An 18,054-nucleotide genomic window follows, 5' to 3' on the forward strand; every position below is an offset into this window, starting at 1 on the left:
ACCGGCTTTAATCCGACCCAGTTAAATACCAACACGTGAAAGAAGCAGCTTCTAGAGGTAGCAGTTGCCTGGCACGTAGTGATGCGTTCTTTTTGGATGAGCAAAGTAGCTGTGTTGGGAGTGAGGAGCTCTGCCTGTCACTGAAAAATTAAAGAAAAGGCGATTAAAATTAAAAGCAAATGTAAAATGCTGGTTTCACCTTATTTTTTATTTTCCCTCTGCTGCCAGTGTGAATCATCCTCTCTTTCAGAGAGGGGAGAATGAACACCAGCCTGTGTTTTGGGGAAGTCATTTTTCCCCAGGGAAGCCTCCTCTGCTCCAGCCAACTCACCTCTTTGCTCATGGCTCTCCTTCAGTCTGACCTCCTCTTTAAAGGACACAACTGTTCCATTTCCAAGTCAATGCAGAGAAACCTTTCACGAGGGGCATTTCTGCAGAAAATGCTCCAAATTGCTCAATTATTTCTATTTGTCTTTGATCTGCAAGGGTCAGCGAGGGGGAGGTGGGATAAAGCAGTGGCTGGGGTCGGTGCAAATGGGGTTTGATTTGATTTCACATTCAGTGCTGTGCTTTAATAATAATAATAATAATAACAATAATAATGCAGCTGATTTGTAGCACTCTTGCTTCAAAATGGACCAGAAGGAAAGATCCCAAGCAAATAACAGGGGTCAGGTGGAGAACAAAACGAGCTGTCAGAACCGGGGGGCTTGGATTTGGATTTTTAGGATCAACTTTGTGGAGGCTCTGATTATTTTTATTTTTATTTTTTTAATGGTTTTTAAGCCATCCTAAATGGCAGAGACTGGACAAAGTGAAGCTGTAACTTGAGCACCAGCCAGCTGTGGTGGGGGGCTGAGGGGTCCTGCCCATTCTCCCCTCAGAACAATCTGTTGGGGCTGTGGCAGGTGGAGGCATCAGATACTCAGGGCAGTTTGCACGGAGGAATTTGGAATTTGAGGAGTTGCATCTCTCCGGGACTGACAGGAATTCCTGTCCCAGCTGTCCCCTCCCTGCCCCCAGAGTTCCCTCTGTGCTCTCCCTCCCCAGCTTCTGATTAATATGAGCACTAATACTATTAAGTTTGCTGTCTCTAAATTCCTCACTGCCTCTGTGTCTGAAAATGCCCCAGTGGGGTGCAGGAGATCTCTCCAAAATGGCTTTTAAATTGCCTCCAAGTCGCCTGGGGGTTTTTAGGAGTGAATTCCAGCAGCAGGATGAAGGTCAGGGAAAGTTTGGCATCGAGTGTTTCACTGAAGGAATTTCGGGTGAGGTCAGGCCTGGCAGCATCTCTGGGTGCCCTCAGCCCCAGCCCAAACTGGTGATGCCCCTCTGGGAGCAGCCTCAGGAGTATTTGGGTTAAATACGGTTAAATACAGATATCAAACTCTGCCCAGAGCAAGGAGAGACCCCTCATCTCCCTCCAGCGGGGTTCCTGCCTGGGGTGGGGATTTTTGGGGGGTTTTTAGGTGTGGGTGAGGAGGAGACAGCACTGTGCAGAATTATTCCTGGATGCTTGTTTGAGAGCTCCCCACGGTGCAGGGGAGGGGGATAAATGTGTTTTGTTTGTCTCTGCTCTCCTCCTTTGGCCCTGGGCTGTTGAGCTCTTGCCCAGCTGTGAGCACAGTGGCTGTGCCCCAGGGCATGGCCAGAATCTGGGGAAAAGCACCTGCAGTAGCTGAGGATAAATTGGGATAATTGGCAATACAGGGAACATCCTGCTCTGCTCTGAGGAGTGATTCACTGCCCAGCACCAGGGAACATTTTGTTAGCCCAGATCCTTGCAGTCAGGGAGATTTGAGGAGAAGGGTTCCAGATGTCAACATCTGGCTCCCAAATTCCTGCCTGTCCTGAGGGGCTGCAGCAGGGAGGCAGAAACCTTGTGATGTGCTTTCTTGGGTAGACATTTCTCTCCTCCTTCGATGCTTTTCCTGATCTTTTTTTCTCTTCCCTTACGCCTTTTTGCATTAAAACCCAGAGCTCCATCTTCAGGACCAGCTCCATCATCACTGGCCATGAAATCATCACTGGCTGTGATTTCCTGGCACTGCTCTGTGGTGGACATTGAGGAAGTGGGGAGAAGGGCAGGAGACATTTGGGTGTAAAACTGCCTTTCTCTAGAATCACCTGTGCTGATCCTACGCTGGTGTTTTGTCCCTTCCTCTCTCCTGCTGAGCTCACAGGGACAAGAATTGAGAATATTCCCCCAGATCTGCAGTCCTGGCACCTGTGGATGCAGCTGGAAGTGATCTGGGCTTTGGAGGGAGTGAAAGGCAGGCAGAGGAGAGCAGAGCAGTGCAGGGCAGATTTGAGCTGTGTGGGACTGCAGTAGTTTCATGTGAGGCTCCAGGAGATGCTGCCCACAGCACCACGTGTCCAGGGAATAACTCAGGACATGGAGTGACTGTTCCCAGCAGGACAGGGATGGATTGGAGCCATCCTGGCCAGGGATTGCAGCAGGGAGGAAGAGAGGAGAAGACCACACGTAGTTGTTCATGTGTTATTGCTGTGCATTTGAAATTGGCCCCGTGCCCACGAGGTGACACTGGAGCTAACTGAGGTGACAAAAGACTTTTATCTGTAGACACTTTGCCAGTCCCAGGGCCTGAGACTTCAGCTCAGCAGAGAGAGAGAGGCTCCAGGCCCAGAGATCTGCCACCTGAGATGCCAGGGATGTTTTTTGTGCACTTGGCTGTTGGAAATCCTCAGGGCTTTACTCATTTATCAGCACTTGTCCTGTACCTTCCAAGGGAACAGATGCTCCTGGAGAGTGGCAGGACACAGCAGCAGGCACAGCCACGAGGCTGCCAGATCTGCTGCCTTGTGTTTGTGCTGCAAAATCAGCCACCAGAGGAGAGAGCTGGGGCTTCAGAGCTCCCAGGCTGAGGCAGAGGCAGCAGGAGGGAGAGAGGAGTCCCTGGCTTTGTGTTCTCAGGGAGCTGTGGTGACAAACTGGGCAGGAAAACCAACGTGGGCTGGGTGGGTGCAGCCCCTTGGCAACCCCCTTGGATTGTACCTTCCTTGTTTCTCTGTGTCAGTGGCATCCTCACACTCTCTTGCCTGTGTGGGAAATGGTTCTGGAGTTTTCTTGAGGCAGGGCTGTCCCTGGAGGTTTTCTTGCCCTTTTCACTGCGCTTTCCTCTCTTTGTGTGCCACGTTCAGGTGAAAGTTCTGAGCTTCTTTTTTTGCCTGATTCATCTCTGAGCTCTGGGTCTGTTCTTCCTCATCCCTTCCAGGGCCACTGGGATAAACCCAGTCTTGCTGAGAGGACAGGAAGGGGCTGAATCCTCTCACTGGAACCGGTTGGGGAGGTTTCCTCTTTGTTTTGTTTTGTTTTTCCTCTTTGCATGCTGGCCAGACTTTTTAACCAGAGCTGGATCTGTGCAGTTCCCATTCTGGGGAGAAGCTTGACTTTGTTCTCAGATGTGCAGTAGCTGATATTCCTTTTCATGTTTTCCCTTTCCCCTGAGTGCCCTGAGCCACCACAGTGGGCCCTGTGTGACCCAGGGACCCCCTGGAACTGCCTCTGGTGCTCTCACCTGGCCCCAGGTGAGGGGCTGCCCCCAGCAGTGCAGGGTTGGGGTGAGGTGGCGCTGGAGCCTGTGGGTTGGTTTTCTTCTGTTAGAGCCAAAATTGATGCTCAGGGGATGCAGTTTCATCTTTGGACTCAGATGTTTATTAGTTCTCATCTACGTCTTACAAATTGTGAGCTCTGCCAACAAACCAGAAAACAGTGGTGTCTCTAACTCCTTCCACGGTCTTTTATGAACAAATAGACCAATTAACAAATGACACCTCGATTATTTTTACTTTAAACCTAGTAACCAAACATCCATGGTCTGCAATTCTGCAATGCAGATTTTTCTCCCAGTCACAAAAACCACCCAAACCTGTGAAGAAAAAGGTGAGGAAGAAGTTAGCCTGTGTCACAGTAGGACACCAGAGAAAGATGAGAGACTCCAAATATTTCAGAAGGCAGAGAGCACAGAAAAAAGGCTTTTATTGTCTGATTTTACTGCCTTTGATAAGGTATTCCCACACAGACTGACCATGGCTGGGGAATAGGAACAACACCTCTCTGATCCCTTTGGTTAAACCAGAGAAACAGCAAAACCCCACCTGGAGAAAGGCTGTTTGGAGAGAGGAGAGTTGTTGGCCAGGATTGTTTTGAGAAGAAGCTTTCTTGAGAATTTTTTCCTTGGGAAAAAGTCAGCAGGTGCCAGCAGGATAAAATCCCTCAGAGCCAGAAATGTCAGGGTCACAAGCCAACACCCTAAATCCTCCATCTTGCCCCATATTCATTACTCTATGTTAAAACCATAAAGTCTTAAAGTTTTGCATCCTGTGGCCTCTCACACTTTTATTCAAACTCCACACCCACAGTCCCAGGGCTGTCACTCACTTTCATGAGCCTCTTCCACGGCCTCAGGTCAAAGGCAGTGTTTGCCTGGGGGTCAGCACCAGTTGTCTCAGGAGGACACGAAATAAAGATGTTTGACTCCAGTCAGGAGGCAGCAGAAATCAGAAGGTTTATTTACAATTCATTCAGCCTTTTTATAACATAAAAAGTCACGTTCTTGGTCTGTAGGGCTGATACCTCTTCAATTGGCTCAGTAACAGAAATAGGCAACAGCTCCTGTTGGTAAGGGAAAGGAATATTGTTTATACAGGGTCGTTTTGGGAAAAACTGTTGAAAAATTTCCCTGGGGAAGAGCTCAGCAATTCTCAGGCTCAGAGAACATCGAGCCCACACCAGTTAGCACAGAAAGCCCAAAATCCTGGGCTCCCAACAGGTGCCATCCCTTTGGGGCTGCCCCAGAGGGGCTCTGGCTGTAGCAGTGTAACTCAGCCAGACTGGGTGTGAGTAACCTCACCACACCACCTGCAGGTCGGGCTCTCAGGGATTCATCAAGGTTACCCAGAAAACAACAGGATCAAAAATAAGAAGAGAGGCTGAGAAAACATCTGCAAAAAAAACACAAACCTTAGATAGTGGAAGCAGAGTGTCCTGAAGGACGTGCTGCCTCAGGAAGGAGCAGCTCAGCCAGCCCAGGGTGGGCAGCAGACCTAAAACCTGTATCTCCCGTGTAACATAGACAATGAGGAGCCTGTGTGGGGAGCAGGTTGGCGGTGTCCCCCCAGGCTGACCCCGTGTGCTCTGCTGCAGACGCTGGACGGGCGCGTGGTGGTGCGCAGCCACGCGCGCGTCTCCTCGCTGACGCTCAAGGACATCCAGTACACGGACGCCGGCGAGTACGTGTGCACGGCCAGCAACACCATCGGCCAGGACTCGCAGGCCATGTACCTGGAGGTGCAGTGTAAGTGACCGCAGGGTGCGCTTCGGGAGGGGTTGGATGGAGGGGCAGCGTCAGTGGTTGGTTTGGGGGTGCAGTGTGAGTGGTTTGGATGGAGATGGTTTACCTGGAGGTGCAGTGTCAGTGGTTGCTTTGGGGCTGGTTTGTCTGGAGGTGCAGTGTGAGTGGTTTGGATGGAGATGGTTTGTTTGGGGGTGCAGTGTCAGTGGTTTGGATGGGGCTGGTTTATCTGGAGGTGCAGTGTCAGTGGTTTGTTTGGGGGTGCAGTGTCAGTGGTTGGTTTGGGGGTGCAGTGTCAGTGGTTTGGATGGAGATGGTTTATCTGGAGGTGCAGTGTCAGTGGTTTGTTTGGGGGTGCAGTGTCAATGGTTTGTTTGGGGCTGGTTTGTTTGGGGGTGCAGTGTGAGTGGTTGTTTTGGGGCTGGTTTGTCTGGGGGTGCAGTGTGAGTGGTTGTTTTGGGGCTGGTTTGTCTGGAGCTGCAGTGTCAGTGGTTTGGATGGAGATGGTTTATCTGGAGGTGCAGTGTCAGTGGTTTGTTTGGGGCTGGTTTATCTGGAGGTGCAGTGTGAGTGGTTTGGATGGAGATGGTTTATCTGGAGGTGCAGTGTGAGTGGTTTGGATGGAGATGGTTTGTCTGGAGGTGCAGTGTCAATGGTTTGTTTGGGGCTGGTTTGTTTGGGGGTGCAGTGTGAGTGGTTGTTTTGGGGCTGGTTTGTCTGGGGGTGCAGTGTGAGTGGTTGTTTTGGGGCTGGTTTGTCTGGAGCTGCAGTGTCAGTGGTTTGGATGGAGATGGTTTATCTGGAGGTGCAGTGTCAGTGGTTTGTTTGGGGCTGGTTTATCTGGAGGTGCAGTGTGAGTGGTTTGGATGGAGATGGTTTATCTGGAGGTGCAGTGTGAGTGGTTTGGATGGAGATGGTTTGTCTGGAGGTGCAGTGTCAGTGGTTTGTTTGGGGCTGGTTTATTCCCCGTTCCCTCCCTGCATGCTGAGGCTGTGGAAGCAGCTCAGGCTGACAGCAGTCTCCATCTGAGATGTTGCAGGCTGTTTCAGGCTGTTCCAGTCTCCAGCTGGGATGCCCTTTGCACCTCACCACAGATCTGCTGCAGTCCCATTTGCTGGGAATCAAAATTCTCCCCTAGAACAACTTTCCTGGCATCATTTCCCAGGTCAGGCTGTGTCTGCTCCTCCCACACTGCGCAGGAGCAGCTCTGGGGCTGAGCAGGCTTTTTCCTTCTGCCCTTCAGCAGAAGCCATTCCCCAGCCCCTGGAGGAGAGGACAGTTCCCATTTCCAGTATTGGACTGCATTGGGGTGGACTCCAGCCAGGGGATGCTCACAGGCGGCTTTGGGAGCTTGGCTGGCTCCAATTGCCTCCCAAATGTGTCTTTCAGATGCCCCCAAGCTGCAGGGCCCCGTGGCCGTGTACACCTGGGAGGGAAACCAAGTGAACATCACCTGTGAGGTGTTTGCCTACCCCAGTGCTGTCATCTCCTGGTTCCGGGATGGGCAGCTCCTGCCCAGCTCCAACTACAGCAACATCAAGATCTACAACACGCCCTCAGCAAGTTACCTGGAGGTGAGGAGAGGCCAGGAGGGCTCGGTGCCATCAAATGATTGATGCTGAAGGGATTCAGTCCCGTCCTCTGGGTAGAAATGAAGTTGGGGTGGTGTTTCTGGCATGTAAATTCTGGGAGAATCAGGTCTTGGAAGACAAAATCAGGTAAAGAAGACACAGCCTCTGCTTGCCTCTGCTTTTTGCCCACTGCAGTTCTCTCCCCCATGGACAGCCCTGGGAGCACAAACACCTGGATTTTATTGTGGCCTCTCCCCAGCTAAATTCAGGGTGCCCTGGCAGAGTGAAAAGGCTTCTGTGACCCCAGCCTGAGCCTTCCTTCCCCCACAGGTGACCCCAGACTCGGAGAACGACTTTGGGAACTACAACTGCACGGCCGTGAACCGCATCGGGCAGGAGTCCTCCGAGTTCATCCTGGTGCAGGCAGGTGAGCAGGAGGGCAGGCAGGGTGACACACCGGCCCTGCTCGGCCAGTTTGTGCTGCAGGAGGGCAACTTCTGCCTTCCAAGAGGCTGTTCATGGATTTCCTGCTGGGCTGGAGCTGCTCAGCATCTCCGTTCCCTTGTTTCTCCAGGGGCTTGTCCTTTTCTGCGCTCCCGGAGCGCTTTGGCCAAGCTGAGATCTTTGCTCTGTGCACCCCAAAACCAGCTAAAGCCTTCTCAGAGCAGCTGGAATGCAGATCTGAGCCCCAGAGCTGTGCCAGCCCCTGCAGGAGCTCCAGGGCTGCCACACAGCAGGATTGGGAATGGCTGAGCTCTGCATTGCAGTGCCCTGTGCAGGGACAGTGGGGACACAGTGGCACCCAGGTCACTTCTCCCGGCTGGAGAAGGGACTGAGAGTCTCCAGCTTCTCAGCAAGGAGACAAAATTCAGATCTGTGCCCTAATTAACATCTTTAAAAGCTGTCTAAAGCCCAGCCCTACCCTTGTCCTGCTGGACGTGTCCAGCTGCCAGCGCAGCTCCTGTCCCTGCCGCTGTGTCTCGGTGTCTCACTGCTGCTGTCCCTTGTCCCCAGACACACCCTCCTCGCCCTCCATCGGCCGGGTGGAGCCCTATTCCAGCAGTGCCCAGGTGGAGTTTTACGAGCCCGAGGCCACGGGCGGGGTGCCCATCCTCAGGTACAAGGCGGAGTGGAGAGCCCTGGGCGAGGGGGACTGGCACTCCCGGCTCTACGATGCCAAGGAAGGTAGGAGTGACACAAAAACCCTGCTTCCTTCCCCACCAGCACCGAAAATAAAACCAGCTTTCCTGTAGGGAGCAGCCAGGGCGGGTGGAGGGTTCAGGCTGGAGGTCCCAGATAAGTTTTTAAACATTTGCTGTGAGTTATACCTGGAATTTTCAACTGGAAACGAGGGTTGGGCTTTGCTGAGAGCTCTGAGCCAGGTGAAGAGCCCTGTGCTTGGAATAATAGTTTTCACTTGCTGCTTCCCACAGGAGCTTTTGAGCCCTCATCTGTCACCCCTTGGTCCCCCTTGGAAAATCAACTCTGCTATTCCAGCAGCAGACCTGTCGTGTTGAAGTGATCTATAGCAGTGCTCGCTGCATAAAATCCATCTGGGAGTCAAATAAAGCCAAAGAATTTTGATTTGGGGAGGGCTGTGAAAGAAACAGTTCTGCTCCAGAGCTCAATCTTCCACCACCAATCCCATGTGGAGCTGAAACTCTTATTTTAGTTCCCCACTGGAGTGGAGTGAGCCCAGCTAGAGTCACATTTATTTCTCCCTTTTCTCTTTGCATGGGGAAAACAAAGTTTGGTGTATTTCTTTCTTTAAATCCTGACCTTTCCTTTGCTTTTTTTTTTTGTTTTCTTCCCCCTCCAGCCAACGTGGAGGGTGCAGTGACCATCACGGGGCTGAAGCCTGAGACCACCTATGCAGTGAGGCTGTCAGCAGTCAATGGCAAGGGCGTGGGGGAGCTCAGCCTGCCCGCCGAGTTCAAGACACAGCCAGTCCGTAAGTGCAGCCAGCCTCCCCCTGCCCCTGCCTGCTGCACTCTCTGCCGTGCATGGAGCTCACCCTTTCTGTCTCGCAGACCTCGCTGCACCCTCTGTGTCCTCCGTGGTTTTGGGGTTGGAGTGGGTTTTGTTGATAATTCATAGTCTTGGATTGGCACAGGAGTGGTGTGACTTGCAGAGGTCGGTGTTTTCCAGTTTAACCTCAGTGTTGGCAAAGAGAAGGGGCTGTGGAAAGGAGAATTTTGATGAGAAGAAGCGGCTGAGAAGGGTTTTGGTCCCAGAGGGAGTGCTGTCGCTGTCACAAGGCTGGTGTGTTCTCCAGTTGAAGGTGTTCAGCACAGGACTGGCCTGGGGCTGTGGAAGGTCAAGGGAGGGCTGGGTGCTCTCTGCTCCTTTGAGGTGCCTGTGCAGCTCAGAGAGGATTCCATGGATTCCTCTGGCACTTCCCTGCTCTGCCTGGGCCATTGCCATGTCCTGCTGTTCCAGGGAACAGTGAAATCCCAGGGAGCTCTTCAAGGTGGGAAGGAGAGAAAGGAAAGCGATTACTGAGCGCCGTGGGCAGGGGAGATGTGACCAGAGCAGGCAGGGAGAGCTGCTGTCCCCTGGTTCCTTCCCTCACCTCCTGCATCCAGCCCTGGATTTGTTCCCAGCCCTGTGCTGCAGTTCTCTCTCCAGACCCAGGGCTGCCCACCCCGAGCATGTCTGCAGCCCCCTGAGCTGTGCCCAGGCTCCTCTTTGCCACCCTCTGCCCATCCCTGCTGGCCAGGGCACACCTGGGACGGAGGTTTTCCAGCTCTCTGTCTCCTCACATCTTCTATTTTATCATTTATTTCTTCATTTATATACCTATATTATTTTTTTTTTTTGTTGTGTGTGTGTCTATCTCCCATCTTTTTATTTCGTTTTTGGTCTGTGTCCCACCCATGGATACACTGCAGGCATCCCTCACCCACGTAAGTGCTCTCTGCATTTCTTTCACTCTCTGTGTCTTTAGAGTGTTCCTCTAACAGCCAGAACTTTCAGCTTTTAAATTTTTAGTGCCTTTTTCCTCTCAGGGGCTTTAGGGTTGGAGTAACTGGTAGTGTCCATTTCCTAACAACACTGACTCTGCTCTTTTTTAGAACAGAATTAGGGTTAACTCTTAGTCTCTGCCCTCCAGCATGCAGTTAAAGTATTTAATGTAGTGATTATCTAATAATAATAATAAAAATAATAATGGTTAGCTTGTTGACGCAGAGTGGAGTAGTGGAAGGCTTCATATTTATGAATCCATTAAAAATTGGTCAATTTTAATGATACTGAGATAATTCAGGGGAATCAATTCAGCTAAATTGCAGATCTGGTTTAGACCAGAGCCAACCAAAAGCTTCAAAAATTTTAATATCTCCACAATTTTGAAAGCACAGAACTGAAGAAAAAAAAATTCAAAATTTTTTTCCTCTTCTCACTAATGATTTTTCCCACTGGAGAGTCTTCCAGCACTTGTGTAGATTGCGTGATTAAATAAATAAACCTCATACTAAATTAAAAAAACCCAGCATGTTCCCCTCTTCCCCATGTAAAACGAGCCAGGAATGTGATGGGTTGGTGTAACTGTGAGTGAAATATTGAGGTGGCTGCACAGCTTTGTGCCTTTCCAATCAAAACTGATCAATGGAGCTAAAACCCTCTTTATCCCAGTGAGCATTATTCCATTTATCACTGCACCCCTGTGGGGAGCTGCTGTTATTCCTGAGATTACAAGGACACAGAAGCTGCTGCCACATTCCTTGAAATCCCTGCAGTGAAAAACAGAAGAGGATTTTTTAAAATATATATATTTATTAATTTTGTACCCAAATTTTGCACCGCGCTTGTGCTGCCTCCTTTTGGGATTGCACTGGAGAGAAACTTGGACTGGGTGGAGCAGGGAGGGGAGGGGTGAGTGGACAGAGGGACAGAGGGACAGCAGCAGTTTGGGAGCCACCTGGGAGGCATTTCCAGAGCATTTAGGCTGGGATGGGTTTGGCGCCCAGGAGCAACAGTGACACGAGGGTGGGCAGGGTTGGAGCTCAGCTGAGGATTTGGGGACCTTCTGAGCTGGAGATGAGGAGCAGAGAGCAGGGCTGGGAGCTGAGAGAGAGGGAAAGGAACACGAGAAAGGGAAAAGAACAAGAGAAAGGAAAAGGAACATGAAAAAGGAAAAGGAACATGGAAAAGGAACACGAGAAAGGAAAAGGAACATGGAAAAGGAACACGAGAAAGGAAAAGGAACATAGAAAAGGAAAAGGAGCATGAGAAAGGGAAAGGAACATGAGATAGGAAAAGGAACAAGAGAAGGGGAAAGGAACATGAGAAAGGAAAAGGAACATGAGAAAGGGAAAGGAACAAGAGAAAGGAACATGAAAAAGGGAAAGGAACAAGAGAAAGGAACATGAAAAAGGGAAAGGAACATGAGAAAGGAAAAGGAACATGAGAAAGGGAAAAGAACAAGAGAAAGGAACAAGAGAAAGGAAAAGGAACAAGAGAAAGGAAAAGGAACATGAGAAAGGGAAAAGAACAAGAGAAAGGAACAAGAGAAAGGAAAAGGAACAAGAGAAAGGAAAAGGAACATGAGAAAGGGAAAAGAACAAGAGAAAGGAACAAGAGAAAGGAAAAGGAACAAGAGAAAGGAAAAGGAACATGAGAAAGGGAAAAGAACAAGAGAAAGGAACAAGAGAAAGGAAAAGGAACAAGAGAAAGGAAAAGGAACAAGAGAAAGGAAAAGGAACATGAGAAAGGGAAAAGAACAAGAGAAAGGAACAAGAGAAAGGAAAAGGAACAAGAGAAAGGGAAAGGAACAAGAGAAAGGAAAAGGAACATGGAAAAGGAACATGGAAAAGGAAAAGGAAGATGAGAAGCTCTGTGGCAGCCCAGCCCTGCCTGCCCAGCCCCGTGGCCATCACCTGGGCACAGGCAGGTGGCTGTGCCCAACATTCCAGCAATTCTGGACTGGAGCTTTTTGCCTCTTTTAAAATGTATTTTCATGTGGCAGTTTGCTGTCAGTCTCTCTGTGCTCCCCAGCCTGCAGGGTAAGTCACAGTTCTTCCTCCCTCAACTCATTTTTCATTTTCAAATCCATCCTGCTCCTTCCCAAGCTTTTTGGGATCATCCTGGGCTTTGTGTCCCCCAGTCCCCTCTGCCCCTTCCCAGAGCCCAGCTCGGATCCTGCCTGAGGAAATGGCGCCACAGAAATGCCTTTTTTCCATCTCTGCTGGGATTCCAATCACCTCTCTGTGGGCAGAGTCAGTCACGAGCAGGAAGGATTTTTGTCCCCTCCAGTGTGGTTTGAAGGTCACAGAGATGTTTCAGGAACTTTGCAGCTCAGATGAACCAAAGCCACTCGTTTTCCTTGCCCTATTATTTAAAGTTTCTGTCTGAACGTAAAACCTGACACAATTTTTAATGCCTGCTGGGATGAGTCTGAAGTCACTTTGATTTATTTAATTTCCCTCAGTAAGAGAAAGAAGCCTCTGTCTATCTTAGAGGGCCTCTCCATGAGGTAATTAGTGATAATTATGGATTATAGCGGCACAGATGAGAATTCTGGAGGTTGGCAGAGTGTCTGAGTTGACCTGGGTTTGTATTTCCATTTTAACCATTTGCTGCTTTCCCCCATTTCCTTTTCCTCCCAAATCTGAAGCCAGGCAAAGGCCTGGGGAGCAGGGCTGGGAACCCCAAAATGTCCAACCCCAAGAGGCGTGTGTGGGGCTGGAGCCAGAACATCTCCATGTACAAACCCCCAGGGCACAGAGACCACTAAAACCACCCCCACATTCCAAATCTCCTTCCCTGGCGTTTGGCAGTGTTTTTTGCAGGGCTTTGCTCACCTGATTGCTCTTTCTTCAGCCAGTGCTGCTGCCCCCAGGCCCCGTTTAGCAGACAGTGAGTATGGCAGGGGCTTTGCTCCTGTGTGCCCTGCATGATCTCACACCGTGTGGTGCATTCCTAACGCCCCTGGACCTTTCCCTGCTTCCCTGCGGGTTTTTTCCCCCTTCCAGAATCTCCCTCCCTGGAGCTGCTCTGCAGCTTCTCAAGCTGCTTTACCCTTTCCAGGTCCCTGCCTGTTGGAGGCACAGAGTTCTTTTTGGGTTTAAAGGTTTTGTGGGGGCTAAGAGAGAAATCCCTCCCAGCTTGTGTCCCTCTTTTGGAAGCAAAGACATTCCCTGTGCTCCTGCCCTGGAAGTCCTGGTGTCAGTGCTGGCACAGGCTGTGCCCTGGGGAGTGCAGGCTGCTCTCCAAACTCACTCATTTCCCGAGGAGTTCCCATTTTTTAGGGGTTTTAGCCCTGTTCTCCTGCTCTCTGTGCTCCTGGCAGGTGGGGACAAGCAGGGGCTCAGTTCTCCTCAGGGATTGCCCCTAGAGGCTCCCAAATGTGAGGAGGTGGAATATCCCAGGGCTCTGCTTGCCTTAAAAGAGACCTCAGGCTGCCAAAAAACTCCATCTCGGAGGTGGGAGCTGGATCCAGACTCCTTTGTTGGTTGGGTGTTTGAGGGAGAAGAAAACGCTCAGTGGAGCTCTGGATTTACCTGGTGCATGTGTGTGTTTGGAATCACTAATGATCTCTGCAAAGCCAAATGCTCTCCCTGCCATGGGCAGGAATAAAAATTGTGTGTGGGGATGTGAGCCAGCTGAGGGCTTTACCTGAGCTGGCTTAGAAATGGTTTTCTGGATGGAAAACACTAAAAGCATGGAGTGTGCCGTGATCCTGGGGCTTGGGATGGAGGGAGACTACGGCCAGTCAAAGGAATTTTTAATGAATTATAATTAATAATGCATTTGTGACCAGCGTGTTTCATGGTCTTACACGTGGCTTTAAATGTCCTGGATCTGCCCGTGGCCACAACCAGCGCGTTCCTTGGGCAGTAATTTTCATTTCTCCAGTGCCAAACCCCAATCCCTGACGCTCTCAGGTGCTGAGAAGAGTTTTAAATTCCCACCAGCCCTGGAGGATGGGCTGGAGAGGGCCAAGGGCAGGGGCTGCTCATCATCCTTTACTCCCCAGCAGGCAGAGACCCCTGGGGCTGTTCCTGTGTGGGCTGCAGACAGCTTCCCTCGCAGGGAAAACCTTGGGCTCATGCTTTACAGAACAGTTTGTTCTTAAAAAAATACACGGTCTTTACCCAGAAAAGCTCCCACCAGCTAATTAATGATAAACCTTTCCCCAGCTTTGTTGGGGTGAGGGTTGTGTGTGGAGGAAGAGGAGGAGGAGGGTGAAAGTTTCTCTTTTCAGCTGCCCTGGAGCTGGGGCTGTGAGCAGGAGCAGAGCTGTTGTTTGTCAAACAGAGCCCACATTGGGATGCTGGGCTGTGCTGCGGCCGGTGAAAATGAGAGATCCAGCAGCAGAGGAAAGGGCACTGGCACGGGGCAGATGCTCCTCCAGCTCTGCATCATTTAATTACTGCTGCTGCTGGGAGTGATCTGTGCTCTCAGCTCGGGGCTTCAGCCGGTGACACCAGCAGCAATTAGGGAATGAGAGCAGCTCTGTGCCCCACGGAGGCGGCCGTGGAAGCCTAATGAGGCTGCAGGGGTCTCTTCCCTGCCTTTTTGGGGTTTGGGCTCGCTGGGATCATGTCTGTAGGCATGGAGGAGGTTTAGGAATGTCTCTCCTTGGTTTAACCCTCTGAGGTCGCTCCAGGAAATGGTTCTGTAGCAGTTGTGACGTTTTTCTTGCAGCTCTCTCCACTCTGGGACCTGTTTTGCCTCGCAGTGGCTGAGCTCCCTGGACAAAGGGGATTTTTTTTCAGGTTGGATGGGGCTTGGAGCAGCCTGGTCTGGTGGAAAGTGCCCCTGCCTAGGACTGGAAAATCTTTCTGATTCCTTCCAACCCCAACCATTTTATTGTCTTTATGCTGCTAACTCTGCCCTTGATCTTTACCTAACGCTCCTCTCCTGAGGACAGGAAGCCTTTCTTGCCTGGTTTGAAATCTCAGGTTGTATTTGGCTTGCTGGAGCTGGGGAGATGTTTTTTCCTGAGCAGAAGACACGGATTTCCCTTGCAGTTCCCCCAGTAACTCCTAAAGCTCCCTCCTTCCCAGTGCCCGGAGTTCTGTGAGCCTGTGTTTAGAGAGAATGGATGGAGAGCTTGGCTGGAACAAATGGATTTTACATTTTGTGCCATCAGTTTTTTCCCCCGGTAATGGCCTGTCCTCAATCTTGTCAGAGACAAGCACCCAAAAGATTAAGGGTTTAATTCTCTATACATCAAATTAACAGAGCCCTGTGGAGGAGCCTCGATTAGGAGGAGACAGAGGCACGAGCGTGAGAAATGCGAGTTCCGGAGTGATTTGGGACGGGAGTTTGGGCTCAGTGCTGTGCTGCAGGCTGGCAGCTGGATTTCCCTCATTCCCTGGCGGTGTCCCTGCACTCCTCCATCTCTCCCAGCAGCTGCTGCCCTCGCTGGCCCCACTGGTGATGGATGTCCTGTCCTGGCAGAGCCCCTCGGTGTCACTGCAGGCGGCTCCCTCCGACCCCAATCCAGCTCCTGGAGGGAAAACTCCTTGGGAAGGGGCACCCCAGCAGCATTTTCCTCTTGCAGTGGCTGTTGAGGAGCCCGTTTGTGCTGCAGAAGGAGCACCCACCCGTGTGGGGTGCAGGGTTTGCCCTCGGTGTGGGCTGGGTTTGACCCTTTCTCCTCCGCTGCCTCGCGATAACAACATTCCCTTTTTCTCCCCAGCAGTTTTGTGGATCCCTGCAGCAGTCCTGGCACACACTCCAATGGTTTTTTGTCCCTTTTGTTCCTTGTATGACTAAGCAGTGACGCAGCTGTGCCTAACACAAGGCCATAACTCAGTGCTTGCTGTGGTTTAATATTCTTATTTTCCAGGCGGTTTTACTGTTCCCCTCCCCACCCCCCGGTGTTTCTGATATGTGCTGGCTAATTTAATTTTTGCTCCTATTTTTTTTTTTATTTACTCTGTAATTCTGTTGTTGATTTTTTTTCCCTGGCCCATTGTTTACATCAGTTTTTTAATTTTTTTGTATTTTCCATGTGACCTCCTCCACTTTCCTTTCAACCAAACTCATGTGCGTGCGTATCATGTGAATTTGTCATGTGGCTTGCATGGTGCTGATGATGTCGTCCTCGCTGGTGAACAGAAGGTAAAATACTTTGTTCTGATTGGTTGCCTAGATTTTTGGGGTGAGGATTCCCCTCTGGGATCTCCAAATTCCAAAAAAAAGACAAAAACAAAAACACCACAAAAAAAAATCTTTTCCCACCGAGCTTTTTTAGAGGAGTTACTCATCTGCATGGGAAGAACTCAACTTCAGGTCTCTGCATTGAGCTGGAAAAAACTTGGAGGGAAAACAGGAAACAAACAAACAAAAAAACCCAAAAACATCACCTGGCTCAGTCATTTGCTTCTTCATCCTCAGAGTCCAGCAAGGAACTGTCCTGGAAAGGTGCTAAAAAACCCTTTTGCCTTTTAGGGTATCAAGCAGAGACTGGAATTTGCTGGGAAATCAGGGCTGGATAGCAGCATTTGACCCTGTGAAATACACATTTATATAGAGTTATGTGCACACATCCACCCTGTACACGTTTAGTTGTACAGTGTCCAAATTAACCCTACACTCTCCGAAATCTGATTATTTGGAGTGTGTCACCATTCGATTTAAGAAATCAATTTCTTTTTATTGGGGGTAACACTTCAGCCCAGCTGGAATGAGAGCTGTGGTATGAAATACTCTCCCCATATAAAACGCTGTTATAAAATCCTCTCTCTCTATAAAATTCTGTGTATAAACCCTGCAGAGCAGCACCCGCAGAGTTCAGACCTCACACAGTTCTCAGCAGAGGTGCTGCCGGAGCCCCTCGTTCCCCCAGGGGCTGTGTGTGAGGCTCAGAGCCCAGCTCAGCCCACGGCAGCTGCTGATCCCAGAGAGCCGAGGAGCAAATGATGGAGCCTGGCCCGTGCTGGGGGTGGAATCAGCCCGTGCAGCCAGGAGTGGGGTGGTGAAGAGCAATCCCTGCAGGATTTTCACAGTTTACCCCGTGCACAGTCCCAGTGAGGGCAGGGAGGGGAGCTCCTGCTTTCCTCCAGCCAAAGTGGGAGAACCAGGGAGGAATTGGCTTTTATTCCACTCCAGGAGTTCTGGAATCGCCTTTTTGTCCGGGACCACCCCCAGGAAAGGATTGAGGCTTGCCAGGGAAACCAAACTAACACCAGTAACCTTCCCACATGAGTGCATGCACGGAAGAGCCGTGTCCCTGGTCCCTGCCCTCCCTGCTGCAATCCCAGCAGGATGGGGGACGTGGCTGTGTCTCGTTTCTGCACGTTCTGTTGGCGTTCCTGATTTCTGCTGCTGCTGTTTGCTGCCCTCGTGTGCACCCCCAGCCTGTGCTCTCCCTGGGTTTGCCCCTGCTGGAGCCTCTCCCTGTGTCTGCTCCCTGTTCACGTGGTGCTCCAGGGTTGCAGAAATCAGCCCTTTCCTCCTTCCTCTGCTGCAGGATCTCCCAGTTCTGCTCCCTGAGCACAGCGAGGGTGCAGGACCTTTCCTTGCTGCCAGCTGGGCAAGGATTGAGCTCAGTTTAAAGTGCTGATCTTCCGTTTTCTCTTTTCTGCCCACCTCAAGTTGCACCTTCTCCTGGTGCCTTGTGGCACCCTCCGAAAAACGCCACCAAAACAAGAATTTCTGAAACCCAACAGACCAGTGGCAGGGCAAGGAATCGCTGAACAGAAACCAAAGGGTTGAGAGGACACCAGGAGCCTTTTCCTGCTCCCCTGCAGCAGCAGATGTTTGGTGTGCCGATGGTTTAGCAGTGACAATTAAATTTGGGATGTGATGGCTCAGAGCTCTGCCCCCAGCAGGGTTGGGAGGCCACACAGGCTTTGGCAGCCTGGAGAAAAGTCCTGATTTCCTGGATCAGGCTCACCCTGGGTTCCTGTGGAGCCCAGAGGGGGATGGCTGAGCTCCCTGTCCTGGATTCCCAGCACAGCCAAGGCTGCTGCCTGCCTGCAGGACAGACCTGGCACAGCCCCTCGCCCAGGTAAAGCACCTGCCTGGGCCTTTCCTCCTTTGCTGAGTCCTGGGGGGAGCTTTGGGCTCAGCCTCAGTCCCTCAGGAGCACGAGGTCCTGCATCCCCCCTGCACACAGAGCACTGTAATCCTGGTTTTGGGGATTAAAGAGAGGAACTGTGGAGCTGCTGGCTGTCCCCCAGCCCAGCAGCAGCCTGTGGGGCCCGTGAAGGATC

At 51.0% G+C, this 18,054-nt stretch overlaps 1 protein-coding gene across 10 annotated transcripts in view; it reads left to right on the forward strand.

The window, feature by feature from the left end:
* The window catches only part of NCAM1 (neural cell adhesion molecule 1), an 88,146-nt gene that overhangs the window by 53,259 nt on the left and 16,833 nt on the right, over positions 1–18,054 (forward strand). For 6 of the 10 annotated variants that reach the window (XM_066334747.1, XM_066334750.1, XM_066334754.1 and 3 more), the window contains 5 exons: positions 5,168–5,318; positions 6,705–6,889; positions 7,217–7,313; positions 7,901–8,071; positions 8,706–8,837. In XM_066334747.1, coding sequence (XP_066190844.1) covers positions 5,168–5,318; positions 6,705–6,889; positions 7,217–7,313; positions 7,901–8,071; positions 8,706–8,837 — 736 coding nt within the window. Of the gene's footprint in view, positions 1–5,167; positions 5,319–6,704; positions 6,890–7,216; positions 7,314–7,900; positions 8,072–8,705; positions 8,838–9,777; positions 9,793–18,054 lie in introns of all 10 variants that reach the window. The other 4 variants (XM_066334746.1, XM_066334749.1, XM_066334751.1 and 1 more) reach the window with 1 other exon arrangement.

The sequence above is a fragment of the Sylvia atricapilla genome, chromosome 23, assembly GCF_009819655.1.
Source record: "Sylvia atricapilla isolate bSylAtr1 chromosome 23, bSylAtr1.pri, whole genome shotgun sequence".
Classification (NCBI taxonomy): domain Eukaryota; kingdom Metazoa; phylum Chordata; class Aves; order Passeriformes; family Sylviidae; genus Sylvia; species Sylvia atricapilla.